The sequence below is a fragment of the Panthera pardus genome, unplaced genomic scaffold (assembly GCF_024362965.1).
Source record: "Panthera pardus isolate Hobbes unplaced genomic scaffold, ASM2436296v1 HiC_scaffold_25, whole genome shotgun sequence".
Taxonomy (NCBI): domain Eukaryota; kingdom Metazoa; phylum Chordata; class Mammalia; order Carnivora; family Felidae; genus Panthera; species Panthera pardus.
This window is the reverse complement of record NW_026526821.1, coordinates 14463493-14487735: the sequence shown is the minus strand read 5'-3', so window position 1 is coordinate 14487735 and position 24243 is coordinate 14463493. Positions and strand designations below refer to the sequence as shown.

The 24243-nt window shown below is 50.0% G+C and overlaps 1 protein-coding gene across 2 annotated transcripts in view; it reads right to left on the bottom strand.

Moving 5' to 3' along the window:
- Nucleotides 1-24243, bottom strand: part of SLC13A3 (solute carrier family 13 member 3) — a 74326-nt gene that overhangs the window by 35676 nt on the left and 14407 nt on the right. For both annotated transcript variants that reach the window (XM_053890195.1, XM_053890194.1), the window contains exons 2-3: nucleotides 10543-10808; nucleotides 7756-7916 (exon numbers count right to left, since the gene is read on the bottom strand). In XM_053890195.1, coding sequence (XP_053746170.1) covers nucleotides 7756-7916; nucleotides 10543-10808 — 427 coding nt within the window. The remainder of the gene's footprint in view (nucleotides 1-7755; nucleotides 7917-10542; nucleotides 10809-24243) is intronic.

Sequence of the window (24243 nt, the reverse complement as noted above, 5' to 3'; positions counted from 1 at the left end):
AAAAAAACCAGGAGGTGGGCTAGATGTAGTGAGCCAAAGTTGACCAGATCCCAACTGAAAGAATTTAATGGGAATCTGAGCCCTAGCAAGGATTTAGTAAATGTGGGTTACTCTTGAGAAAGAATAAGAAATCGGCCCCCGACGTCCAGAACTGGTCTGGCCCAGATTTGCCATGTGTTCTCTTGTTGGAGCTAAATCATCTTACACTTTGCCAACATCAGACAGAGTCACTCTCTGAGACTTGATGAAGTGAGACAGAGCAAGGACACTGCATAATCTCGTCACAGCACAAAGCCACTTGCTGCCACAAAATGCCAAGCACACACTCTCTTGCCGAATGAATGGCTGCTACTTCTTTACCTGTACAATTGCCCCCGACTCCTGATGTCATTCAATCTAGAGCAAGGTTCCTTAGACGCCCACAAATGCCTCAGCCAAAGCCCACAGCCCGTGAGAGGTCTTTTGTAACGCGTCTGACGGAGGCCATCGCGGCTGCTGGTGGCTTGTGCTCTCTCTCACTGGGGCAACCAGAATAAACTCCGGCTGTTTAACTGCAGATGTGCGTTTGGGAGGAAGGGTCTCGACTCCAGCCCCAGCTCTTGCCCTGTTTCACTATGTGCTTGGGGAAGAAGTCCCTTCCCCTCTCCGCGCTGGGCTGTTTCTTCCCTGTTGGTATTTACAGGGAGTGGGATCTGTGGGAGCTGACTGTCATTTTACCAAGGCTGGACCTGCTGATCGCCAGCAGAGGTCCAAAGGCTGAATGCAGATCGGCTCACCCTGGGCCACGGGGACGAGGGTTCCAAGGCTCCTATGATGGAGCAAACCGCCACATCCAATGAGCGGGGCCAGAGGCCAGGGCATTGAAGCAGGAAGTCAGGGCCGTTAATAGGACACCTACGATCGTGGGCAAAGCCGCTCCCCAGGGCAAGGCCAGACGTGAAGAACTCGGACCCAGTAACCCCCCAGCCCCGACTCACCTCTACCTTCCTCTGTACCCTTCACTTCCTACCTGGGTTGGGACCACAGCTGTCACACGGCATCTAGACCTCAGCAGAGCTCGCTAATGTCTCAGGCACAACCCAAGGCAGCTCTGGGCACCCTTGAGGAATGGCAGAATTTCCTAGAAGTGTCCAGGCCCCACCCTAGAAGCTCTGGTTTAGCAGCTTGGGAGAGGAACCTGGGCTTCGGTATTTTTTTAAAAGCTCAGCAGTTGATTCTTTTGTGCAGCCAGCATTGAAAACACTCACCCCAAGTTATAGGTGGGGGAGACTGCCCACAGCCTCCGAGGGGCCTGTGCTCGCAGGCAATCTGCTACAGTCCCCACCTGGCCCCTGTCACTCATCTACGGAAGCTGGCGGCCACCAGCAACTGAGCTGGGGGGCCCCAATATGAGACCGTACCTGCTATTGGCAAGGCAGAGAAAGAAAGCTGTGCAGGTACAACAGTAAACAGCAATTCTCAGTATAGCGCACGAGATAAGGAAGGAGTTTTACCTCTTTATACAAGTCAGCAAGATGAAAAACTTACATGCCGAGCATCATTTTCCTCATAAGCGTGATGATAATAAAGCCCATGAGGATGCAGTTGAAAAACACACACACACACACATACACACACACCACGAAAAACCAAGATGCTGAGTGTTCTTAACTATTTACCCAGGGTGCACCCCCGTGCCTCCTGTGACCGCAGTGATCCAGGCGACCATGTGCAAATCGGCCAGTGGGGGCCAGGTCTCCAAAATGGCTGGCCGGTTAGGAGCTTGGCGCTTACGTAAGGTCTTGCCGAAATAACACCAATCCCTGAGGGACCCAAAGAACTTTCCCATTTGCAATCTTGCAGCCGCCTCAGAAGAGCCTGGGAGAGCTAGGCCGTTTCTCCCGTCCTCCTTTCATCTGGGGAAACTGAGGCCCGGAGAGGCGGCTTACAGCCTGGATCATGATGACCCAGTGGGTCAGTGGCAGAGTCAGGCTTGTTCCCAGGACCGCTGATCCCCCACCTCTTGAATCTCGCTCCATCTCCAACAGCGCCCACCTGGCTCTTAGCAGGTCTCACCTGGCACAGCCAACTGTGTGGATAGCATGTTCTCGAAGCCTGGGATATTCGGGAAAGAGTTCTCGTATCAAATTCGGTATCTTGTATCAAAGCCCCCCAAGCTTGGGCAGGTTGACATCCATTAATTCATTTAACAGTTGCAACAGTCCGGGTAATAAGTATTCACACCCCATTTCATGGAGGAGGTTCCAAACCCACTGAGGTTTGGAACAGTGATGTGACTGGGGCACCCGGGTGGGTGGGATCGAGTCCCATGCTGGGCTCTGCGCTGACGGTGTAGAGCCTGCTTGGGATTCTCTCTCTCCGCCTCTCTCTCTGCCCCTCCCCTGCACCCTCCCTCTCTCTCTTTCTCTCAAAATAAGTAAAGAAAAACTTAAAAAGAACAGTGACGTAACTGATCCATTCATTCATTTATTCATTAACGCCACACAATTATTGAACCCCTACTACGTGCCAAACAGCGTTCTGGGTGAACAACACTCTACCTGTGTAGGTTGTTCACGGCAACGGGAAAGACTGACGCAAGCCGCCATGGGGCTCGGGGTCCGTGGAGGAGACGGGTAACAAACAAATCCCTCTCCACTAGAGGTTCAAGGAAACTTAAAGGTGCATCAAGGGGTAGGGTCGTATCACCTGCTCCTCCCCTATTCCTGGAAATCTTACAGTGATTTTTATACAACCGCCATGTATCAACCACATCCTGTGCGCCAGGCTCTCGAATCTCATGCCAGCTTCCCAACGATATGTACGAAATGGGAGGTGTCCTCATTTCACAGATGAGAAAAGGGCCTCGGAAGGCCCCCCCCCCCCCCCCCCCCCCGCTTCTGGCCTCGTGAATGAGGAGTGAAGGAGGAGGGCAGTGCTTAACCTAGCCTAAAACATTGCTTTTTGAATGACGTTATCTTGAAGGATGGTAAGCCGGCCTCATCTTTTACAATCGTAGATTCTAGATTCAGACAGAGCTCAGCAACTAACTAACCACGCTGCTTTGGGCAAATCATTTTGCTTCCCTGAACCCCAGTGTCCTCCTCTGTCAAATGGGGCTCACCTGCCTCTTGGTACTGTTATAAAGAGTAAATGAGGGTCGCCTGGGTGGCTCAGTCGGTTAAGCATCCGACTTCAGCTCAGGTCACGATCTCACGGTCCGTGATTTCGAGCCCCGCGTTGGGCTCTGGGCTGATGGCTCAGAGCCTGGAGCCTGCTTCCAATTCTGTGTCTCCCTCTCTCTCTGCCCCTCCCCCGTTCATGCTCTGTCTCTCTCTGTCTCAAAAATAAATAAACGTTAAAAAAATTAAAAAAAAAAAAAGAGTAAATGAGCTAACGAGTATGAAAAATTAAGCACCACGTCTGGCTGGTGGGTCTTCAAGAAATGAGAGCTCATATTATCATCTTTGTGGTTGCTTTGGGTGTCCCTCATGGACCTAGGTCCCCCAGGAGCCTGCTCCCCCCCGTCCTGGCCCACTAACAGTCTCCACTCCCTCCTCCGCTGTCCTCACTCATGGCCTGCCACCAGGACAGGGCACACAGACTGGGTGGAAGGGAACATCTCTCTTTGCACTGGAATTAGCCTTCCTTGAGGACTCAGGGCTGATCATTAGTCAATCCTGCTCTCTGATCCTACCACTTGTGAAAGTAGGTATCTGCCCCTGCTTCCCAGGGTCTCCTACCTCCTGACATCCTACAGCATATGGGAGAAGATTCTGGATTTCGCCTTGCACCCAACACTGTGTGTGACTGTAGGCAAGTCCTTTCCCCTTCCTGGATCTCAGATTTTTCCATCTTTGTAATGAAGGAAATGGCTCTCTTTTTTTTTTTTCCTGGCCACTAAACTCTTGGGGAAAAAAAAAAATCTTGTGTACAAGACAGACTAGCAGAGGTTAAGAGTCCAGGCTCTGAAGTCAGCCAGCCAAGATTCAAAATACCAGAGCCCCTGTTGTGCAGCTGTGTGACCTTGGAGGTTACTCTAGCCTCTTTTCTTAAATTGCTTCCTCAGGTGCCAATCTGCTAAATGGAGTCAATGCTGGTTCTACGTCATTCAGATGTAAGGCCCCCAAGAACCCTGGCCTGAAGTAAGTGCTCAGGAAACATCTGTGATCGTTCCTCGGAAGCCCAGCGTATAAAACAGAGGAAGTGGGGAAGCCGGGATAGAAGTCGGAGAAGGAGCTGAGTCACCATTCCAGGGTGACCGTGAGGCAGTTCTCTTGAAGCCCCAACGCCCAAGGGAAACAGTCCGAAAACCGATGAAGCCGTGGAAGTGAGCAGACTATGGCCTGTGGGTTGACTCTGGCCCGCTGCTTGCCAATTGAGAATGGTTTTTACATTAAAAAAAAAAAATTTTTTTTTCAACATTAACTTATTTTTGAGAGACTGAGAGAGATACAGCGTGCATGGGGGAGGGGCAGAGAGGGAGAGAGAGAGAGAGAGAGACAGAATCCGAAGCAGGCTCCATGCTCTGAGCTGTCGGCACAGAGCCCGACGTGGGGCTCGAACCCACGGACCGTGAGATCATGACCTGAGCCGAAGCTGGACGCTTAACTGACTGAGCCACCCAGGCGCCTGGAGAATGCTTTTTACGTTTTTAAGCGGCTGGAGAAAGTCAGCAGACTTCGTGATGTAAAAATTACACAAAATTGTAATTTCAGCAACCATAAATAAAATTTCAGTGGAACCCAGCCACACCCGCTTATTTACGTATTGCCTGTGGAGGCTTTCTCTCTGCAAGGACAGAGTTTGAGCAGTAGTGATGGTGTGGCCAGCAAAGCCTGAAATATTTACTATCTGGACACTTACAGAGTAAGTTTTCTTTTTCTAAAAATGTATTTAAAACATTTAAAAAATTTTTATTTTTGAGACAGAGAGAGAGAGAGAGAAACAGAGTTGCAAGCAGGGGAGGGGCAGAGAGAGAGAAAGAGAGAGAGAGGGAGACACAGAATCTGCAGTGGGCTCCAGGCTCCGAGCTGGCAGCACAGAGCCCGACGCGGGGCTCGAACTCACGGACTGTGAGCGGAGGTCGGACCCAACCCGCTGAGCCACCGAGGCGCCCCCACAATAAGTTTTCTGCCTCTTGTTGTAGAACATCTCTTCCCTTCCACCTGGAAGATTTTGACCTGGCAGAGATCCCGGCTCTGCTACTTTACCAAGAGTGTGATTGATTCGGGACCTGTCACCTCACCTCTCTGAACCTCACCTGGAAGGTACTTCTCATCGTTCCTAGCTCGCAGGGCCGATGTGGAAATAAAATAAAACCCCTCACTGCATCATAGGCAGATACTCATACCACAGTAAACGAGATGAACTTAGACGGTGCATGGATCACTGTTTAGATTATTAACACACATATTAATTTTAACACGTATTCAAAAAATATACAGCTAGCACTCAGAGCCCCGGGGTTCACGAACGGCGTTGGTTGTGTTATCCGGGAAAAATGATCCCAAGCTCCCCCATCTGTCACTCAACATGTGGCTTCCCAGGTGGCACCTCCCACCCTATCTCGAGGTCAGGTCCCATTCCAGCCAGCAGGAGTGGAGGGCAGGAAGGGCAGGACCCGGGAGCTGCAGGCACCACCCTGCTCGCATACCATTGGTCAAGATTTGTCACGTGACCACGCCTCTTTGCAAGGGCAGCCAGGAAATTGAGCTTTTTCTCTGCAAAGCCACGTGCCCATGTGGGGGGTTCTATCACTAAAAGAGCAAAGGCAGACGCAATATTGGGGATGAACTAGAGATTTCTGTCCACACATGAACTGGTTTAAAGCTTCCTTTTAAGCTGCATTTATGTAAATAAAAAGGAAGACATTTTATTTAAAAAAAAAATTTTTTTTAATGTTTTATTTATTTTTGAGATGGGGAGAGACAGTGCATGAACAGGGGAGGGTCAGAGAGAGGGAGACACAGAATCTGAAGCAGGCTCCAGGCTCTGAGCTGTCAGCACAGAGCCCGACGCGGGGCTCGAACTCACGGACCGAGAGATCGTGACCTGAGCCGAAGTCCGCCGCTTAACCGACTGAGCCACCCAGGCGCCCCAAAAAGGAAGACATTTTAAAGCAGACAGAAGAGGGCAGCTGCTGCAACCAGGAGGGAAAGATCAAGGGAATCACAGAGATGCCAGCGAAAAGTCCTGGCATCTTTGTGTCTCTGAATCAATCCTGGAATTGCCTCTCTCTGACTTCTTTTCTTTATTTTAGAGAAAGAGAGAAAGAGTGAGTGGGGAGAAGGGCAGAGGGAGAGAGAGAGGGAATCCCAAGCAGACTCCACTCTGAGCAGGGAGCCTGACCCCACGACCCTGGGATCATGACCTGAGCCAAAATCATCTTGACTGAGCCACCCAGGCACTCCACCTGACGTCTTGATATTTGAGGAAAACAAACCGTTATTTTTCAAGCCACTTGTAGGTAGACATTTACCTGCATTCTCACAGATGCAGCTGGTCCCATGGGTAAGATAGCACATGCTGGAACCGGACTGCCGGGGTGCAAGGCTGGGCTCGGCCATTCATCTGCTGTGTCCTGGGGAAGTCACTTCCCCTCTCTGAGCCCTTGGTTAGTCATCTAAGAATCCAGTGGCTACTTGTATTTTCTTAAGAACACAGTTTCCAGCGTTTGAGTGAATCACATCCCATTCTCACTGCTTATTGTACAAGGCCGTTCTTTTGTTTTATTTCTTTTGTTCTTTTTATTCGGTTTTTTTCTTTTTTTAATGTTTATTTCTGAGACAGAGAGAGAGAGCAAGCACAAGCAGAGGAGGGGCAAAGAGAGAGAGAGAGAGAGAGAGACCAGAATCGGAAGCGGGCTCCAGGCTCTGAGCTGTCAGCACAGAGCCCGACACGGGGCTCGAACTCACGAACTGTGAGATCATGACGTGAGCCGAAGTCGGACGCTTAACCGACGGAGCCACCCAGGCGTCCCTATTTACTTCTTTATTTAGTCCCTTTGGTTCCCATTTCCCACTCCCATCCTTCCCAGAGCAACCGTGCTGATGTGTTTAATCTGTAGTCTCTCATCCGCTTATGTTCTTGCAAAGTGGCCCCTTGCGTGAAGTTTTAATTTACATAATGGCATTGTCTCCTGTCTCTCATTCTGGCTTCTTTCAATCCCAACTGTGTTCTGTGAGATCCGTTTCTAGAACGAATTCTTTGCTCCTAAAAGCAGCATGGGGCTCAACAGCACGCACTTCACCTTCCCCTTTATTGGTGATTGCGTTCACGTGGCTACCAAGTCACCCCACCACAGAGTACGAGGCAGTGAGCGCCGTCCCAACTGTCCCCCCGTGGACCTGCGTCGGAACTCCTCTGGCATGTGCATCCAGGAGCAAAACCTCCGGGTTACAGGGTCTGTGCACATTGCATTTCTCTGGGGATTAGCGATGCTGAGCATCTCTTCAAATGCTCTGAAGCCAGGAGTAAGTATAGTACCTACTTCATAAGGTTGTTTTGAGAGGTAAAAGAGACAGTGTAGGCAAAGTGTTGAACTCGTCACTCGGTACACAGTAGGCACTCAGTGAATGCAATTCAAGAAAGAAACAAAGGTGTCAAGGTTTGACTTCGCTGATTGTCAGTTACTATTATTATGTAAACACTCGGCACATAATATGTGCTCAGCAAGTACGTTTGCTTCACCTTCCCCTGCAACTTTTGGACACCCTGCTCCCACTCTTGCGTGCTGGGTCGGGGGGCTGCCCCGGTGCCTTTCCACAGCCTCACCTGCGTTCTCTTCACTCTGCTGGCCGAGGTCCTTCCGAGTCTCCTGGCCAAAGAGACTTTTCAGGACGGCGCTGGCGATGGGCAGCATCATGGCAGTGGAGGCGGTGTTGCTTAGCCACATGGACAGGAAGGAGGTGGTCACCATCATCCCCAGGATGAGCCTGGGAACAGAGGGAGTTAGAGACGTATCCAGAACGGGGGCCCAGGAGGTCCTCTGGTCCCACTTTGCCACCTTGAGGAATCCAGCCACTCGTTTTACCGACGGAAAGCCAAGGCCCAGAGGGGACAAGCCAGGCGACCGAGTGGGGACCAGATCCATTCGCCAGCCTTATCTCAGGTCTAAGGAAAACGGATTCCACATGGCCACGGATTCACCTGGCCATGGGTCCCCCAGGCAAAATAGTCCAAAGGCACCCAGCCCCGAAATTTTCTCCCCTTTGTCCCCCAGTCCTTGATGGCTTCCATTACAGAATAAAATTGCCTTGGTTCGCCCCCAAGACCCTCCACCGTATCCCCTCAAACCACCTTTGCCAGCCTCCTCTCCCAGTTCCCCTCCCATTCCTACCAGGCACCGCCTCAGACTCCCCTGAACTCATCAGCCCACCCAGACAGGCCCTGACCCCCTGCCTGCCTGCCACTGCTTGGCCCCTCCCACCCACAGGAATCCGCCTTCCATGATCTTTTCGCTTTACGTTGAACTCTTAATCGACCTGGAATTTGTTTAGATGGATAGTACGAAGCAAGATCTAAGTAGTTTCTTTTGTTCAAAGGATAAGCCCGTTATTCCAACCTTCACCGTTTACTGAATAATCCTTTCCTTCCTCCACCGATTGAGATTTCTTCTAGAATGTTAATGCGGCATTTAAAAATCTATTTCTGGACTAGTGTCACTCTTGGAATCACTTCTACAGCTAGACTCTCTCCCACAGACATGAGGAAACACAGCTACAGAGTCGGGCAGAGTGCTGGACACACGGTCGATACTAGAAACCTACGAGTTACGTAGAACCTTCTTCTCCCTAACCATTACCCCCGGCTACTTTATCAACCAAAGAGCTTCCAAAGCTCATCTCCACTGCCATCACCCCAGTCCAAGCCGTCACCCTGTCTCGTCTGGACGCCCAGAACAGTCTCCTAACTAGGCTGCATCCAGTGTCTGGCTCCTCATCTGCTCTCCACGCGGCAGCCTAGAGGAATTGTGCGTGGTTTTTTTCATGCAAATCTAGTCATGTCATTCCCCACCTTAGAACTCTTTAAAGCAGAGACTCATGACCAGTGTGGATAAAATTCAGGATAGAAATGAGGGGGAGGTGCGTCTTTATTGTATTAATATCTAATAGAAATCAAGTATTTCCTTTGGGGATAGACAAAGGCAACAAAGTTCAATAGGAGCAGAAGTGCCTGGGACTCGGTTGCCAGTTAAGATCACAGATATTTTCATATCATGTCGTAATAGTCGCGAACATCTTGCAATATCACTGACACTGGGACTAGAGGGAGTTATTGTAGTTGTTATTAGGTCAGTCGCTAGATCTTATCATTTACTGTAATGGAGTGCATATGGGACTATATCATAAATGTGTGTGGGTTTTTTTTTTATTAATTTTTTTAATGTTTATTTATTTTTGAGAGAGACAGAGACAGAGCAGGAGCAGGGGAGGGGCAGAGAGAGAGGGAGACACAGATTCCAAAGCAGGCTCCAGGCTCCGAGCTGTCCGCACAGAGCCCGACGCGGGGCTCGAACTCATCAACTGCGAGATCATGACCTGGGCCAAAGTCGGATGCCCAACCGACTGAGCCACCCAGGCGCCCCACAAATATGTGTGTTTTTAAAAATCTAGTTGGGTGACTGCATTTTTGCTGTGGTTGTTGTTTTTTTCCATCCTATGTGTTGTGAGCTTTAGACATTTAAAAACACTATTCTAGCAAGGGATCTTTAAGATGCAACAAATTGCAAAGAAAGAAAAAAATTAAAAGAACAGTGAAACCCTATTTAAAAAAATTTTTTTTAATGTTTATTTATTTATTTTTTTGAGAGCGAGAGAGACAGAACAGGAGCGGGAGAGGGGCAGACAAAGAGGGAGACACAGAATCTGAAACAGGCTCCAGGCTCCGAGCTGTCAGCACGGAGCCCGATGCGGGGCTCGAACTCATGGACCGCGAGATCATGATCTGAGCCAAAGCTGGACGCTTAACCGACTGAGCCACCCAGGCACCCTTGAAACCCTATTTAAAGGTCGTTTAATTTCTCTCAGAACAAAAGTTCAAATCCTAGCCAGGGAGCCTGAGGCCCTGCAGAAATGGACCCTGCCACCCTATCTCTCCAAGGCCATCTTGTCCCCCGTTCCCCACCAGCCTTGGCATCTGGGCTATTAAATAGCAAAGTAGGATGATATCGGCCAGGACCTACTGCACTCTTACAGGTCTAAGCTATTGTACCTTCACTTTACAGGCAAAGAGAGAGGAGTGAAGTCATTTCTCAGAGCAGGAAAGGTGGGATTCAGCCCCCAGTGGCCCGAGTCACACGGCTAAAATGGCCGTCTCTAAAACTACTGGACACGAATCCCCCCAGGTGGGGCCTGGGGTATGCATTTCAGGTGGCCTCCCCAGATGATTCTCATGCACTTCTGAGAGCCACCCAGGAGCCCAGCACTGTGGCTGGCTTGCGAAACATCCGGGGATTGAATGAGTCAATGGCAGGTGGGACACGATAAGCTTGTTGACCTGGGTGACCGGACCAGACCAGGAAGGGTGGGTTTGGGCTCCAAGGGATGCGGTCCCTCTTACCTGGTTGGCTGGACCCCAACGAGCATCAGGACCTTGAGGGCGATTCTCCGGTGCAGGTTCCACTCCTCAATGGCGCTGGCCATGATCAGACCGCTGAGAAAGAGGAAGTTGGTGTCCAGGAAGTACTGGGGGCAGACCTTGTTGGAGGGCAGGATGCCCAAGAAGGGGAAAAGGATGATGGGCAACAGGGCTGTCACCGAGAGGGGCAGGGCCTCCGTGCACCAGTACACCGCCATGAGCAGGATGACAAACAGGCAGCGGCCTTCCTGCAAGGGGGAGATGTAGTTCAGGAGGGGTCAGCGGAGCCCCAGGTGGCAGGGCAAGAAGAGGTCCTGGGGCAGCGCCCATCAGAGCATGTTCCTCAGGGAGGCTGTGGAGAGCGTGAGTGCCCAGAGCTTCGGCCTTGAACAGATAACATCACCTGAGCCCCATTTTGCTCAAGTGTGCAAGGGGGAAGCGACATCTGTCCATTTTACAGGACTATTGAGGATTAAACGAAACACTCCGTCGTTTTAGAAGTAGACGCCGAGATGAGCATGAAGACTGAACATAGTTTAGTTGGTAGAGGATCCCAGAAAGTTCTGGAAAGGCAACAGGGAAGTGAAACAGAAGGAAGCCAGTACAGACTGGGTATTAATGAGAAGATTAACCCTGTGGGCAGTTGGGGCTCAGTCCTGATGGGGGACCCTGGGAGAGAGTGTAGCTCATGCTTCAGAGCTGTCCTCCTGGGAGGCAAGGAAGCTGGCTTTTCACCTGCCAACTCCTGGCCGTCACTGGTGGAAGGCTGCTCCTGGGAGCATTGACTCTCCAGCATTTCCAGCCTGCCCCACGTGCGGTGAGAGAACACACTCGTGCAGAGCATCTCGGGCACGTGCAGACTGGTGAGTGCCAGGGGAGATGTGGGGAGTGAAGCAGTGGCCGCTGGCACATCCATTACATGACAGCACAATGACCAACACATAACACACACTCTGCAAACAGTAATAAGAATAAGCGACATTTATTGGGCTGTTAAGTACCAGGAACTATTTAATCCTCACAAAATCCCAGAGGAGTAAGCATCCCCATTTTATGGGTCAGAAGCAGAGATGCAAGGAGGTCACAAGCAAGGCGATGATTGTGCAGAACAAGGTAGTTGGCCTCCAGAGTCATCGCTTTTTTTTTTTTTAATTTTCTTTTAACGTTTATTCATTTTTGAGAGACAGAGAGACACGGAACATGAGCGGGGAAGGGGCAGAGAGAGAGGGAGACACAGAATCGGAAGCAGGCTCCAGGCTCCGAGCTGTCGGCACAGAGCCCGACGCGGGGCTCGAACTCACGGACTGCGAGATCATGACCTGAGCCAAAGGTGGACGCTCAACCGACTGAGCCACCCAGGTGCCCCCAGAGTCATCGCTCTTAACCAAGTACCCCCAACTGTTATCAGCTGAATATTAGAACCTATGACAAGTTGACAATGTAATATTAAAGATCCGGAACAAAACAGATCAGCAGTTGTCAGGGCTCAGGCAGGAGGTGTTGTGGGGTGGGGGAGGGGTGGGGGGAAGGAGAGCTGCAAAGGAGTACAAGGGCACCTTCTAGAAACATGAGTGCAGTAATGACAATGCCTTCACTTCTGATGCATCAGTATCCCATAGGATCCATCATAAAGAGTGTCTTACTATTCACATGGTCACTGTTGAATAAAGCTACTTACTGTCCTGACCTCACTTTCTTATGTTCTCTCAAGGCAATGACCTCGCATGTTCCAGTAAACACAGACTATTTCTTGAATTTGGTGCTGTCTGGTGCCATTTTATGCTCCTTATTTCTCACTCCCAGGAGGTTTGGTTGACTTCATTCAGAGTCCACAGGACATTGACCTGTATTCCATCTCAACAGGCACCATCTGAACAGAACATACCTTCGGCCACACAGGCCAGGCATCAGCTACGTGCAGACACTAGGATGAGTTAATCCATCTAACAGAGAGGCAAGGGCAGGATCAGAGGGACTGATGTCTTTGGCAATCATCCAAGCAAAAATTACTAGTGACTAGGGTCTCGGGGGGCGGGGGGCAGTGGAGGTTGTGAGAAGCGGTCAAATTCTGGGTCTGTTTCCAAGGAAGAGCCTGACAGCTGTGTGGAGAATCTGTTAGGAGGTGTAAGGCAAAGAGAGGAACCAGGAGCGATTCCAATTGTTGATCTCAGCAGTTGTCATTTACTGAGCTGGGGAAGACTTGTGAGATATACCCACAATCCATTTCCGTACCTCGAAGACGCATCCTGTTTTCTCAACGACCGGACCGGGAGTCGAGGCCAGGAAAATGAGTGAGGCATAGTCACTGCCCTTTAACCAGCAAATGTGACCCCGCCAATCATGGAACGGTCCCCTATGGCTGGTTCTTCTCAAACTCAAATGACCCTCACAGACTCTGCTCACCAAGTCTCTCAGGAGCAGAGGTATGATGGTAAATGTTGGACAACTGGCATTCTGCAAAGCTCTTTCTGTGTGTCTGTGTGTGTGTGCGCGCGTGTGTGTAAAACTGCTTGATTACTATTCAATTCAGCTAAGAAGTCACTCATTCATTGACCAATGAATTTGGTTCTACTATGAATGTCAGCTTATGTTTTTATTTACATTAATAATTAAGACAAGAGGGAACCAATGAAGTATGTCAGGAATTCACTCATTCACCAATGACGCGAGTCACTTCTTTACTGAATCAAGTGAGAGTTTTCAAATACTGGAAGAATATTCCCTCATCTTGCCGGGGCGGGGGTGGGCTATTCACCATGTAACCGCTGTGACCGCCACACTTTGTTAAGTTTGATCTGGACTTTTACCATTTTCCATCACTCTCGTAAATCTAGACAAGCCACAAAACAAAAAGCTAAGCCCTGATTTGTGGTGTTTGTCAACTTCTACGGTGTAAATACCCCCACGTGGTTGATTTCAAGCTATCAAGAGACATCACTGAACACAGCGTTGGAATGAGCCCGGAGATATCGCATCGCTACATACCATTTCCTCCACACATACTGATGTAAATAAAGCAGATATTGGTAATCCTAAAACCACAGGTGAGAGTAAAATAATCAGGAAGTGGTGAGCTTTGCGTATCTATTACCTCTGTTTTAATACATTGAATCACAAGTTCGTATAATTTCATTTTAAACAATATCTATGTTTCACAACTGGCTGGCCAAATTTATGACAATTTGGCAATCAGATATCGAGAGCTGGTGCCCATGCTCCAGGACGCTGCTGTGACCTTCTAGGCAGGACATCCGTGCAAACCACCACGCCCCGCCCCCCCGCGCCACACCCCAGGAATCTGGATCACATTCTGTTGCAAACTTGACGTTCTTCAACCCATGTTTGGTCCCATGTTCCATAATGCAACTGTTTTTTAAAGTATACAATTATTTTCTGTCAAATTTTGCTGCTGGCTCAGGAAGACAGGCCACGTCTATCTTGTTTTATGTACCATGGGGTTGAAATAACCAAATACCATGGACTGAGTGACTCAAACAACAGGCATTTCTTTCCCGCAATCCTGAAAGCTAGAAGATCTAAGATCAAGGTGCCAGCAGATTTGGGTTCTGGTGACAGCTCTCCTCCCAGATGGGCATCTTCTCATTGTGTCCTCACCTGGTCCATACTTGCTGTGTGCACGCAGAAAGCTCACTTTTTTTTCCAAAGGCTGTAATCCCATCACGGGGCCCCACGCTCATAAACTGATCTAATCTCACAGTTTCCAAAGGATAATAAATGGATTGTATGAGCAACTTTATATCAATAAATGTGATAACTTAGAAGAAACAGAAAAGCTCCTCGGAAAACACAATGTCTCCAACCATCAGAAAAAGAGAGAGAAAAGCTGAATGTTTCAGTATCTATTAAAGAAATGGAATCGATTATTAAAAACCTTCCTGCAAAAAAACCTCTAAGGCTTGCTGGCTTCAACGGTAATTCTCCCAAACTTTTAACAAGTAAGTAACACACATCTTACACAAGTGCTTCCAGAGAATAGAGAGAGAGAACACTTCCCAATTCATGGTGTGAGGCCAGGGTAACCCTGTTACTGAGTCATCCTGACAAGGGCACTAAAAGGAAAGAAAAGAGAATATCATAATGGTCCAGCATTGATGGGACACACAAAGTCATCTGAAAAACCAGTTTCCTTTTCTAGCCTGCCTCGAGTCACTATGCAAAAGAATGACAGGAACAATGACAACCGAAACCACCAACAGCTTTGAGTGTTTATTAAGTTCCAGCACTTTCCATGTATGAACTCATTCAATAAGAAATACTATTACTATCCCCCACTTTTGAGGGGAGGTTGGAAAGGGACATCGATTCGGCCGTGCACATAAAGCTGTGACCGAAGTCATTCAGTCTCAGGGTAATGTTGTCGCGCACAAACGAGTTAGTCTAGACAGGAATTCTAATTTTAACCTCTTTTCTTTAAGCATTTAAGGGACTCCCAAGTAAAAGGAACACTAGCAACGACCGAGGTGCTTACTGTTGCCCGTGCGCTCTGCTGAGCAATTCACACACGTTAACTCCTTCCATCCCACCGTCACTGGGAGGCAGGCACTACGTTCTCCACTCTACTGAGGGGACAACCGAGTCGGGTGACTTGCCCAGGGTTGCTGAGGTAGAGACAGAACTCGAACCCAGGCGATCCGGGTCCAGAGCATGCGCCTCTGTGCCACTCTGCACGATCCACGGTTACCCCTGTTCCATTCCCGCATCCTTCGACTCTCTGGCATCCCTGGAGCCTCTCCCAGTCCTCGAGCCCACTGGCCTGGTCTCGCCATGTGTGGCCCGCCATTGCTTCTTGCCTCCGCCCCACTTCTCGTAAAGAGCACGCTCCTAATAACCACCCCGCCCCCTGCCAACGCCCCATCCCCGGAGCCTCACCCTTCCATTATGGCTTCTCTCCTCCAGAGCAGAAGCTAACTGGAGGCTACCGCACTCCCTCTTTGCATGATGGCAACACCAGCACCATATCAAGACTGATCATACACCTTCACGTACCGGGAACTTACTGCGCGTTAGACCCCGTCCCAACTGTTATCTCAATTGACTTGCGCTTGTCAGAACGACCTTGTGAAGTCGGTCCCATGATGATCGCCGTTTTACAGATAAGGAAACTGAGGCACAGAGTGATGAAAGTGACCACCAAGGCAGCCTGCTGGATAAGAACCAGGTGTGCTGGCTCCCGGGCCTCTGCTCAGCCTGAAGCTATGGCAGGAAGGGGAGGTGGGAGAAGCTAAGCAGGCTGTTCCCAAACGTCCAGTCAGTGCCAGGACAGGTAACAATGAATAATTTTTTTTTTTTTTTTTCTAGCATAAGCATCGCCCATGTCATATGTGGGACACACTTATACCAAAAATAATTATTCATTGTTTATCTGAAATTTTGCAACTCTATTTCGTCTGGCAACCCTAGCTGGACCCATACTCCAAAGAGGCGAGAAGGGTAAAGGCCAAGTATTTCTGGAGGACTGGAGGTGGGTCACAAGGAGAGAAGTTCACCAGAACTCAAGCCCTGCCTAGGAGGTCTGCTTTCAGGTGCTCTAGGGCCCCCCAAAGAGCTCATATGCAGCAGACCCATGGAAATCCAAGCACTGGAGGGGAGCAGCCTATCAGAGAAAAGCATATCCCTGAAGGGGACTGTTCTGGCAGGTGCTGGGGGTGGGTACCCTCTCACCTCCACCCCCTGTGATGCTCACAAGAGAACGTGTCAGAGAATGTGCCAGGCCCCGGGCCCAGAAGGCACAGCCAGCTGGGCAGAGAGGCCCGTCAGGCGCTGACCTGCCTCTGCCTGCCCCCATGCCTTCTCTCACAGTGCCTGTCAGACACCTAGAAACTCCAGAAAAAGGGAGAGGACCAACCCTAAAGGAGAGCCCTCTTACCAGGCTCCGGGCCTGTGGAGCTCCCAGGTGGGGGGCTGGAAAAGGCTTCCCTTCCGACCAAGCTCATTGTTTCAATCGGGACCTGGAACTGCCCGTTCTGATCTCGGGATTGAGACCGTGCTTGTGTATTAAAGTAACCAGAGGACTTTAGAACTTCTCAACAGTGATGGGAGAAGTCACGAGGTCTGCAGGAGTTTTTATCCCAGTGACCACAGAAGAACATCCCCTGCTGAATACATTTTAGAGCAACAGCAGGAGAGAAAAACAAAACAAAACAAAACAAAACAAAACACAGCTTTTCAAAAATCAGCTTTACGAGCTATAACTTACATACCATCAAATGCATCCATTGGTTTTTTTTTTTTTTAAGTTTTTTAGTTTATTTTCTGAGAGAGAAAGAAAGAGCAAGCAGGGAGGGGCAGAGAGAGAGGGAGAGAGAGGGAATCCCAAGCAGGCACCACACTGTCAACGCAGAGCCCAAGGAGGGGCTCGAACTCACCAACGGTGAGATCATGACATGAGCCAAAATCAAGAGTCGGACGCTCGACCGACTGAGCCACCCAGGCGCCCCAAATGCATCCGCTGTTAAGTGTACAATGTGAGGTTTAACAAATGAACTCACCCGTATCACATCCCCTTCAAGATACAGAACGCTTCCATCACCCCCAGAAGGTTCCCTCTTGCCCCCTTCAGGTCAATCCTTATGCCCCTTCCCAAAACGCTGCTGTGATTTTCCCTGCTATAGATGGGTTTTGCGTGCTCCTGGGACTTAAACGGAATCAGACAGGATGAGCTTGTATGCTTTTTGCTCCATACAATGCCCATGAGGCTCCTCTACGTGGCTGTGTATGTCAGCGGTCTATTCTTTGTTACTGCTGAGTACTACTCCATCCTGGGCACACACCACCCTCTATCTGTACGTCTTCCTGCCGCCGGACATTTGCATTGTTTCCAGATTGGGGCAACTACGAGTAAAGCTTCTGTGAACATTCAAATACATCTGCTTCGGGGGTGCCATCTTATAGGTCCTTTGGTGAAGTGTACAATTACCGCGTATTATATAGTGGAGGGGGGGAGGTTTCCGGTAAATTCTGGCTGTAAGGGTTGCCTTTCAAAGGCTCCGAGTCCCAGGCCTGTATTCTCCCTCTCCCTCTCCTCCCCTCCCCTGTTCTCCCTCTGTTTCTTTCGCTCTCCTCCCTCTACTCGCTCCCTCTTTCTCTCCCCCCACCCCCACCACCCTGGGTGCTCTCGCCAAGATGTCAACAATAGTCCTTTGCGGAGGAACACTCCAGATACGGCACAGGTCAGCTGGGGAGGTGACCCGAGGCAAATGGCGGGAATTGGGAAGTTGATCCTTGGCCGGCATGGGGCTTTGCCAGTAAGTGGGTCAAGAGTGTGTTTCATTACCTTGCTGGTTAGTTAGGGATTGGAGCAGGGCCGAGGTGACCCCAAATTGCTTGCCTGCCCCAGCTCAGCTTCCTGTGGGCAACTGGGTTCACAATCACCAGCTGGATGCCAGACATCTGGCGGGGAATTAATAAGTACTGGCCCTCACCCCCCATCCCTGCCAGGCCTTGAGGACGGAACCGACTTCCAGAGAGCAAATATCGCGCAGGAGGCGTGCAGGCAAGGCCTGGAGAGGGGGGCTGCCTACGTACACACTAAGTGGTGGGCTCTCAGAGACCAAGCAGGCCGAGCCAGTTCCTGCCTCCAGGTCTTTGCACCCACTGCCCGCTCTGCTGGGTCCCCTCAACCCTGACCACGGGTGCAGCTGGCTCCTGCTTGTTGTTTGGCCCTCCTCTCAAAGGTCACCTCCTCCGGGAGTCCCACTCTGACCAGGCTATCGATTATGGTCTGATTTCCATGTTGTCTGGCCTTGCTCTCGTCAAGCGCTTCCCAATTAACCCGAGTATTTCTCGTTTGCTGGCTTCCTGTTCTCTCTTCCCCCAACCAGACCCTAAGCTCCAAACAAACAGGACTCTTGCCTTTATCTGTTCACGTCTATCTCCAGGGCCTCAATGGATATCTCTTCAATGAATGAAGAAACGATCCGAGTCAGGGATCTAAACTCAAGGGCGGGCGACAAGTGAGTGAGTGGAGTGGGCTGGTGTGAGAAACATCACATCGTTTCCTCAAGTCTGACAGTGTTGTAGGTACAGAAAGCCATCCCTTTGGAAGGGGAGTGGAAAAGCCCAAGCTTGGTGACAAATGAGAGCTGGCGCTGGGCTTCAGCGTCTCGAGGGCAGCAGGGAGGAGTTGGGGACGGCGACACACGGGAAGTACAGGCCTGTCCAAGAACACCGACTGCTGCCCGGTTGATGAGAACATGAGCCCCACGATGCCAGATCTCCTGCTTTTTCAAAAGAAGCTTGAAACTGTGCTTTTATGTGGAAGCTCAGAGTTTTAAAAGATTTACTTCGTAAGAGCAAAGTGTAGGCAAACAAAAACAAAAACAAAAACAAAAAGCCCACATCGGCAAATAGTAGCAAGCCCATGGTCACCGGTTTATGATCTCTAGTTTAAATGGTTTTCATTGGTGTAAAATCCCAGAAAAGGGCTTACACGGACCCAAATCCGAATCTAATATCAAGTTGTTTACAGAGTACTAGGGATCCTAGGACACTATATTTAAAATCTCCACTCCCTTTTAAAATTCCTATTTTACAGCTATAGAAACGGAGGTCTGGTGAGGAACAGTGATCTCTTGAGGACCAGGCAGAATTCAAAAGCAGATCTCACCACACCCGGGCCTGGTTGCCATTTAAACAGTAGACCAGGGAGGGGTGCCTGGGTGGCTCAGTCGGTTAAGCGTCCGACTTCAGCTCAGGTCATGATCTCGCACTCCGTGAGTTCGAGCCCCACGTCAGGCTCTGTGCCGACAGCTCAGAGCCTGGAACCTGCTTCGGATTCTGTGTCTCCCTCTCTCTGCCCCTCTCCTGTTCGTGCTTTGTCTCGCTCTCAAAAAATAAGATTAAATAAATAATGGCCCAGGGAGTAGGGTCCGGGTGGATCCATGATTTTATTCCAGCCCACAGCACATCTGTCCCACCTCTGCGTCTGGGTCCTCTTTTCCATGAACTCAGACCAGCCACTTGGCTGCACGGAGACTCCTTCTGCTGGTCTGCAAATGGAGACTTCCCTTGATCCCTCAAGGGCAGATTTGGGTCGAAGCACAGAGTCACGTGATCCCAAGGCCTCATTCCTTTGAAATTTAACTTCTGGCTGGGGCAGGTGTCTGGTCCTGCACAGACTCCCTTTCTGGGTCATCTCTGAGTCAGCAACTGGCCTCCTCGCCACTTTGTTCAGGACAGGTCGGTCATCTTGCTGAGGTGGCCCACGGTCGAGGGAGTCATGGCCTCAGGTGAAATATCTCTCAGCTGCCTGGCCCGTCCCCTCTGCCATTAGAAGCTGGCGCAACTCAGCGGAAGCCTCCAGGGGTGGGGATGCCCTTGAAGGAGGCTGCGGCCCAATAAGACAGGTGCCAGAAGCTCTGGCTGGTCCCGGTTATCACGGTTGACTCACGGGCCAGGCTTTGGGCGAACTTCATGTGGATGGGGTTGGGGGATGCTGAACGGAAAGTGGCCAGCCTTTTTCTTAGAAGGGAAAAGAATGCCAAAGAGATCTCCAGGGCCGGGCTGGCCAAATACAGAGCTTCAGGCCACACGCTGCTCTGCAAGTTTGAATTCGTTGAAACAGAAGGAAATTTAGAATTTCAGTGTCTCAGTCACGTGAGCCACGTTTCAGGGGCTCAGCTCACTACTTGAGACTAGGGTCTAGGGTCTACCATTCCGGATGGAACAGCTAGAAATGCCCATCATCACTGAAAGTTGTGTTCGATGGAGATGCTCATGGGCTCGAGGGCCAGGAAGCCCGGGTGTGGTGGTTCCACTATGGAGCTCTGAAGGCAAGCCACTGACCGCTCTGAGCCCAAGTTCCTGCACCTGCCGACTGACGATAATAATAATGACCCGGGGATGTTACATTAGAGAGGATCCCATCAGAAGAGATGTGTGCAAAGGCATCTGGAATATGCAACCGTCGGGCAGGCTGTTTTAGGAGTGAGATTATGAATGAATACATGTCTATTTCTTCATTATTCTCCCTACTTTCCAAATTTCAACTACACATATGGTTTGTCTTTTTTTTTTTTTTTTTTTTTTAAGTTTATTGATCTTTGAGAGAGAGGGACAGAGTGCGAGCAGGGGAGGGGCAGAGAGAGAGGGAGACACAGAATCCAAAGCAGGCTCCAGCCTCTGAGCTGTCCACACAGAGCCCGATGCGGGCTTCGAACCCACAGACCTCCAGATCATGACCTGAGCCAACGTCAGACTCTTAACCGGCTGAGCTACCCAAGCGACCCTGGTTTTTTCTTAAAGAAGACAATCTCTGAATACACACAAGCACTAGATCTGTAACACACTGGGGGTGTGCTCCTTTCTGTGAAGATTACTAGACATGTCATTGTTCTAGTGCAGAAATTTGAGGCCAGCCTGATTTCTTCCTCCTTATAGCTCACCAGAATTTTTTGCCTGGATAGCCAGAAGATTTTTTTGTTTAACCCTCTAGTCCCTTAATGTTACCATGACATACACATCTCAGTGTTGATGAGTCTCTATACGTTACTTTTTTCTGGGAGACAAAATCTGCATATTTTTCCTTTAGTTTCGGGGCAGTTTTCTGCTATTAGAGATTCTAATACTGACGGTCCCCAACGTACGATGGCTTCACTTAATGATTTTTCTAGGTTAGGAGGGTGCAAAAACAACACACGTTCGGTAGAAAGCGTACTTTGAGTTCTTAAGTTTGATCTTTTCCCGCCAGCACGGGCCATATATGTTCCCCGGCTCTCTCGTGACGCTGCACAGCGGCCGTGACCCCAACTCCCGGTCGGCCACCGCGATCCCGAGGGTCAACAACCCACACGCTCGCGACCACGGCGCGTCCATACGACTGTTCTGCCTTCCATGTTCACTAAAGTATTCAATAAATCCCCTGACATATTCAACACTTCATTATCAAGTGGGCTTCGTGTCCAATGACTTCGCCCAAGTGGAGGCTGATGTAAGTGTTCCGAGCGCAGCCGGGCTAAGCAGTGCCGTTCCGTAGGTTAAGTGCAGGAAACGCATTTTCGACTCGCGATATGTTCAACTTACAAGGGGCTCATCGGGATGTAAGTGGAGGGAGTTGTGCTGTTTTCTGCTTCCTTTGTTTGTTTCCTTATTTCGCCTTGAGCCACACCAGTTAGGCGGAAGTCAGATTTCCTTTGGATTCCATACTGATCATTTTTCCTCTCATCCTTTCTTTCTTTTCTGCCTCATTTTGTTCAGTCTTCCACCTGGACATCACGTCCCCGGTTATATTTTTAATCTTTTTCCACCTTTCGGTTTCTAGTATGGCTTTTAGACTAGAACGGCTTGATTTTGTTCTCTCCCACCCACTTCCGGAACAGGGCTTTTTTTTTTTTTCCCCACGCCCTTCTCCTTTTCACGGTCTCCTCTTTGACCCTTTGATTTCCTGATCTTGAGATTTATTTTAGGAAGGCCATCATGTCTTTATGTTTCATATTTCACAGAGAAACGTCTGTTCGGTAGTTTCTCCTACTTGGTACCACAGCCGCTTCAGCATTTATTGTTTCCTTTTTTACTGGATGTCCTCTGTCTTTTTATTTTTCATGCTGGTTCCTCCACATCAACACAGAATGAGGGGCATTCTTCTTTTCAGACGAGTTCTTTGTGAAAGGCAGGCGTGGGGAGAGGGGATGTTCGAGGGTGGGGGGGAGCCGAGGCAGCAGGTGTCTAGGCATGTTTCTGCGAATTTTCTCGGAACCCTGTCTCACCGGCACTGCCCTGGAGTGGGTCTCTGCTCTAGGCAGTGAGCTCACTGTGGGGACTAAGTGTGAAGTCCCAAGAATGTCCCAGTTCTTTGGGGTCTCCTTGGGCTTTACGCCTCTTCGACGGAGAAAACGAGACCCGTTACAACCATACAGCTGGTCGTCATCCATCCGTTGTCTTCCTCCTGCCCCCTTAAAGCATCCTACTTCCTGCCGAGGGTCTTCGAGCCTCCTTATCCAGTTCATCTGTGTTGTCACATGGGTCTCGGGGACTCAGCCTTCCCTGCTGCGTGTGCCCCAGGCTTCGCCAGCGTCCAGCAGGGCTCAGGGAGTCGAAAACTGCTTGGGGAGAGTCTGCCCTCTGCCCAGGAACCGCGAAGGCTCTCGCCTCGCTCTTGGTGTCCCGCAGTGGGGTCCAAACCCCACTGCCGTCGTCAGCCCTTCTTTGCACCCGGGGCAGCGTTGGGGACTGCCGCCTTTCCTCGCGACGGCATGTTCTGTTTGTTGCTCTTTGTTGCTGCTTGCAGACCGCTTCAGAAAGGTGAATGGAATAGAAAAGGCTGGATGCCACCAACTTAAACCAGAAGTGCCTCCCACCTAGCAATCTTGTTCCCAGAAACTACGGTCTTGCTTTTTGTATATCTGTATTTTCTAATCCTTTTACATAACAGAAGTATAGCACGGGCATCGGGATTGGGCAAGCCTGCATTAGAAATGCAATCCTTCCACACTCTGGTTGTGTGATCTGGTTATTTAACTGGCCTCTGCCTCAGTTGCCTTATCTGCTGTAAGCACATAATAATAGTACCCACCTCAGAGAGTGATTTATTTTATGTAATAGAAGAAGCAGTTACCCAGTGATAGTCATGTGAGAATATTCAATAAATATGAGCTGTTATGTTTTATTTATTAGTAGTTATCAGAGAGTAATGGTACTATAGTCTTAATAATACAGGTTTAATTTCTTGAAGCTAGGCTTCAAAAATGCTATTCGTCATTCTTAAAATAAATCTTAAAATATGAGAGCCAGCATGAACCTGAGATCATTGCATAAAATGTTTTTTAATGTTTATTTTTGAGAGAGAGAGGGAGACACAGCGCACAAGTTGGGGAGGGGCAGAGGGAGAGGGAGACACAGAATCCAGAGCAGGCTCCAAGCTCCAGGCTCTGAGCTGTCGGCACAGAGCCCGAGGCAGGGCTTGAACTCATGAACCGCGACATCATGACCTGAGCTGAGGTTGGACGCTTAACCGACTGAGCCACCCAGGCGCCCCCTGAGATCATTCGATTCGATGGTTCTCAACAGGGGGGGCTTTTGTCCCCTGGGGGGCACTTATCTGGGGACACTTTGGGCTGCCATGATGGAAAGGGTGTTACTGGTACCTGGTGGGTAGAGGCCAGGGATGCTGCTAAACATCTTACGATGCACAGGACGGCCCCACAAGGAAGAATTATTTGTTCCCAGCGCTGTCACCGTCACTAGTGTGAAGGCTGAGAAACCGTGGTCTACCCTAAGCCCTGGTACGATGGCTGCCCAGAGAAGGAAAGTGGCTTGCCTGAGGTCACACAGCAAGTGAGAGGTGAGGAACTTGTACCTTGCTTCATTGAAAGACTGTTGTGCTTTGAGCTTTGCCAGGCAGAGGAGTCGGGAGCAGGGCTGGATGAGGGAGAGCCCAGCTTAAACTTTGCTCTGTGGGTGCCTCATCTGGCTTATGCCCCTCCTGGCCCCGGGTGGGAGCCACGAATGGTGGGGTTGGTCACCAGAGTCCCTGACCCTGACCTAGTCATGCCAATCCAACCCAGCCATCTCTTACAGGAAGCCTTATAATCCCCCCCCAACACACACACCCCCCACCAAAGAAATCCCAGCCTCTCGGATTTAGCCAACCCGTTACTACAGGGATTAAAGTCTGCGGACAAAATACGCAGAGATGAGTAGGGCAGAAAGAAGAAAATGCCGTGTCAG